Here is a 4847-nt window from a genome sequence, read left to right as displayed (position 1 = left end):
ACCTTTTGATTCAAGTCAAAACACATGAACGAATCCAGTCAAGATACAAAATGAATCAAATCAAGTATATGAAAAATATGAAAAACCCTGGCCATAAGTTTACTCATAACTCAAGTCATGTGAATCGAATTAGGAGATTACATGAATCGTTATGCATCCCAAAACTAAACACAGTTTGAAAAACAACTATTTGAATCAATTCAATGGTTTTTGTTAATCGAATCATGTATCCTGAAATTAACCACAGTTTGAAAAACATCCATTTGAATTTGATTCAGGGGTTTTTGTGAATCGAGCCACAAAACCCTAACTGATTCAGGGGTTTTTGTGAATCGAGCCACAAAACCCTAACTGAAAAGTTTTGTAAAAATATTTCCCATGAATTGAGCCACAAAACCCTAACTGAAAAGCTTTGTAAAAATATTTCCCATGAATCGAGCCACAAAACCCTAATTGAAAAGCTTTGTAAAAATTATATGAACTTTTATACTAAAATAAACAAAAACACAATTATGGATTTTCATGCACATGTAATTATATATAGGAGAATTAGAATATATCATGCACAAGCTTATGATAATACTTAAAAAAAAACTCATGCAAGTTTTGATTCTTCTTGGATTTTAATGTATCTTGATTGATTGTAGCCAATAGAAACTCTATCCATGCAAGAAATGCTACATACATCCTTGAGATTTTCACTCAATATATTTGTAGGTGTCTTTACCAATTTGACCCTAGGAGATAAAAGGGTAAATGAAAGTCACAAACTTTTCACTTGCATTTTATTCACCACAAAAAAATGCCCTCTATCCCCCACAAGCTCATGATTGTTACAACAACCATTGAACAAACTATCCAACCCTGCAGATTAAAAGGGGGGAATAGATGGTATGTATGATATATATTTCACCAAAAAAGAAAAGGTCCAAAAGAAAAATCAAACTTCAAGCAGTTTATTCGTGTAAAGACTCGGACTCGGACGGAGGTGTGCGAGAGTTTGATGTAGTGTTGTCAGCTTGTTTAGATGAGTCTTCTTCGGTGGCAGCTTTTGTGTCGGATTGTTGAAGCTTGTCAGTTGATTGTTTTGACGGAGATGTCTCGGCTTGTTGGACGGGCGATATCCTTCTTGGAGTATTAAGAGATGTGTCGAATACTGATAGAGTAGGCGAGGGTAAGGCGTAGTTCTGAGGGATGGCGACGACTGGATGATCAAATTTGCATGTTGGACCAAACTTGCATACTCCATAGATTCTGTAATAAGAGCATATAGCATTCCCCTGCAGAGAAGAATCAAAATAAGAATCAGATCTTTTAAAATAACTAAAAGTGATTTTGATGAAAATATCTTCCTAAAAGTGATTTTTATAAAGTGATTTTTCACAAACTGAAAATGAAAATGAACTTACAGGTCTCATGGGAAGGCCAAGTGGATTAATGGACAATGATTGGCCTATTCTTTCTTTCGGGTGGTGGAACTTGCAATCAGATCCATACTTGCATGTTCCGGTGCTCATAAAGTATTTACATTCTGGTTGATCGGGTCTATCCGGAAGAAATGAATTCACTCCCTGCCCACCAGAAAGTGTGTCTCCCGCCGGATTCATGTAGTCATAGACAAGATTAGATCCGAGAAAACCGGTAGGCATTGCGGGGCTAATACTTCCCTTTTTCGACAAATAAAACAGCAGTCAAAAACAGAAAATCTTAATTGAATCAGCAAAAAGTTCCACTTAATCCATGTGGTTGAAAAATCTAACATAATCAAAACATCGCCAATAATACTGGCGAGCATCATATTCAGTATCACGATAAAAGCAAAAAAAACAGACATTTCATTCAACGGTTTCTAACTAACCATGTAGTTGCTCCAGTTCAGCGCAGGCATAATGCTTTGTGTAGAAGGCATAAAAGGAGGCACATAAGATTGAATGCCCTGTCCAGATAAATACGACATTCTCGGAACCGACCATGCAGGAAACCCGCCAGCATATGGAAAACCTGATGAAGTAACAGCTGTGGGAGGAGGAGAAGCAGCCGCCGGGTAAGCTCCAAAGGAAGCCGCCGCCTGCTGTGGATGATGAAACTTACACGCAACTCCAAACTTACAAGACCCGGTTCTCATGTAATAGGGACACGATTTTTCTTCCTGAAAAGCAACATTAGTAAGGTGCTGAAAAATTCAACATCTTCCATCAAAAGAGAAATATTTGAAGCATGGACAAACCTGACGCATTGGAAGACCTAAAGTATTGAATACTACGGGCGCAGCCCCGCGCCTGTCCTTTGGATGATGATATTTACATGTCGATCCATACTTGCATGTTCCTGTCTTAAGAAAATACTGCAACACATATTTCAAACAAGATGATGAGTTAAAGTATAAAGCTTGTTTGGATTGGCTTATTTGAACTTATCTACTGACATAAGCACTTGAGAGATTATTCGGAAGTGTTTATGAAAACAGCTTATGACATGTCCGTAAGTTGTTTTCACCTTATTTCCATAAGCTCTCTAGGATAGTTTATAAAAACAGTTTGACTTTATTTTATCTTTTGTTACAAAAATAGCTTATACATAAGCACTCATATCAAAAGCACTTAAGTGCTTGCTTACTTCAAGGCACTGGAATGGCGATGAAATCTCTAATGAAAATGAATTAAGTATAATATTTAACAATAACAAAATCTACAGATTACATTCATTTCCTAAATTAGATATTTCGATTGTAATAGATGCTTCTATTCGCTGGCACGGAATGAAACTTTCCATTTTTGTCAACAATGATTGGTAGAAAACAAAAATGATAATTTTCCATATTGGCAAAATAACTAATTCAAATTTTGTCCTCATTCCATGTCCTACATCATTTTCTTCTCTTAAAAAGGGCCTATACTCAATTTCCCTCTTAAAATTCTTGCGTAAAACTAAAACACGTCCATATTCAGTTTCATGAAGCACCGCTCGAAACGGAAAAAAATTATAAAACAAATACATGATTAGTTACCAAAAGGAAACATACCTCACAATCAGGCTGCCCTACTCTCTCAGGAAGTTCTTCACCATATTGAGTAACCTGAAATCTAATAAAGTATGAGAAACTTTTACCTAAACTACGAATCATAAAAACCAAAACTTAACAAGACTAGTAATAATTCATGTAAAGGAAACAAAAGAAAAGGCTCCATTACAAGTGAAACGTTAGCAGGGTGATTATAGCGACAGTTACTCCCGTAACCACACATTCCAGTCCTCAAATAATATAAGCAGTCAGGTTCACCAGGTCGATCCGGATAAGGCATCGATTGAGCCGCAGCATCTCTGTCCCGATTACTACTGATTTTCAATCGCCGAATCGCTTCTGCAACACAAATCACAAAGGAATAACTCAAATTACCACACTCAGTACAATGCAACTAACAAGATCAGAAACTCAAAACTATCACCTCATAAAGCACACAATCTATTGTTTTCAAATTCAAGATCAAAACATGTAAATTACAACCCTTTATTGCATCATGAAGCAAAGTACATAGACTTTAACAAAACCATGTGCGATCAAGCAAAACAACACTTGATTCTAGGTAACTAAACATGGAATTAGAATACTATAATAATTAACCTTCTCGAGAACCTCTCACTCACGCAAGTTAACTTTCATAAAAATCATCAAAACTCTCACAATACAACATTGCACAAATCATAAAAAAACAAAAACATTAAAATCAAATTCATTCTACCAAAAATAGAAACCCATCATCATCATCATCATCATCATGAATGAAAACAAAACATTACCAACCAAAAACAACAATGATCAGAAAAAGTAACACAACAAATCAAGAAAAAAATTGAATGATTGAATCACCTTCAATGTTATCACCAGATGGATTAGAACCAGCATTCTTGAAAACCTGCCGATTTTCTGGCATCTGATGGCGTTGAAATTGAAACACAAAGATACAATTTTTATGGTTGTTGAATCAAACCCTTATGACCCTTTAAGCCTTTAAGAGGAAAAATCAGTGCACAGCACTCAGAAATTAACTCACCAAGATATTAAAAAGGTAAATCAAAATTAAAATCAAAAATCCCAAAAAGATATATAAAATATAAAATAATTATAAAAAAAGAAGAATTTCCCGAATGTGAAATCTCGAAAAGAGATTATAATAATATTCCAAAAGGATGAAAAAAATTCTTATGAAAAAAGATTTTCCTGGTTGTGGTTCTGCAAACTTTGCAACATTTTGGATCTTTGAATGTGAAACCCGACAAGTAAATAATAATAACAAGAACAAATATTAATGTTAAATAAAATAAGGTTCTTACGCGCGTGTACGAACAGGTATGTGAAGTGACGGTTTTGCCCTCCACGTGGCGGGTGAAGAGTAGCGTTACGTGAGAGAGTATTAATTACTGGCGCGTGGGATGCAATCACCGCTATAATTAATTGGTTTTTAATTTCACATGTTTTGGACTGTTTAGAGAAATTATTAATTGGCCTGAAAAGTAGATGCCAATGATGTTAGGTGGAAATTCAACCGTAGATTTTATTCTCAGGTAATAAGATCTATGACCTTGGATTTTTTTTTATTTATTTTGTACTGGTTGACAATTCAACTTTTTTTTATAAATAAATAAACAATAATATTAAATTATTTTTATAAATTTATACCAAAAATTACTAGAGTTAAATTGTATGAAAATTTCAAGTAAAGAAAAATACAGTTTAATCTTTCGTAACTGCGATTGGAAGAGAGTTATAACTAATTAATGTCAGAATTGATTTTTAAATTATATTAGACGGTTTAATGGTGAAAATTTTAAAAAAATTGTACATAATC

At 34.4% G+C, this 4847-nt stretch overlaps 1 protein-coding gene across 1 annotated transcript; it reads right to left on the bottom strand.

Annotated features, from left to right (window-relative positions):
* Positions 1–583: 583 nt before the first annotated feature.
* Positions 584–4273, bottom strand: LOC131621092 (zinc finger CCCH domain-containing protein 3-like). Its single transcript, XM_058892303.1, has 7 exons — positions 3869–4273; positions 3192–3361; positions 3023–3076; positions 2228–2344; positions 1859–2149; positions 1410–1667; positions 584–1280 (listed from the first exon to the last, which is right to left on the bottom strand). The coding sequence occupies exons 1-7, from the start codon at positions 3930–3932 to the stop codon at positions 957–959; spliced, it is 1278 nt and encodes a 425-aa protein (XP_058748286.1). The 5' UTR covers positions 3933–4273; the 3' UTR covers positions 584–956.
* Positions 4274–4847: the final 574 nt, after the last annotated feature.

The sequence above is a fragment of the Vicia villosa genome, linkage group LG7 (assembly GCF_029867415.1).
Source record: "Vicia villosa cultivar HV-30 ecotype Madison, WI linkage group LG7, Vvil1.0, whole genome shotgun sequence".
Lineage (NCBI taxonomy): Eukaryota > Viridiplantae > Streptophyta > Magnoliopsida > Fabales > Fabaceae > Vicia > Vicia villosa.
Note: the sequence above shows the minus strand (reverse complement) of the source record. Positions and strands in the feature narration are given on the sequence as shown.

Excerpts from the sequence above, each read along its gene's own strand:
- LOC131621092 (XM_058892303.1), bottom strand. The coding sequence starts at position 3,932 with ATGCCAGAAAATCGGCAGGTTTTCAAGAATGCTGGTTCTAATCCATCT. Across the intron at positions 1,668-1,858 it reads TGAACTGGAGCAACTACATG|GGAAGTATTAGCCCCGCAAT; the intron begins GTTAGTTAGAAA and ends TTGTCGAAAAAG. Across the intron at positions 1,281-1,409 it reads TTGGCCTTCCCATGAGACCT|GGGAATGCTATATGCTCTTA; the intron begins GTAAGTTCATTT and ends TCTTCTCTGCAG.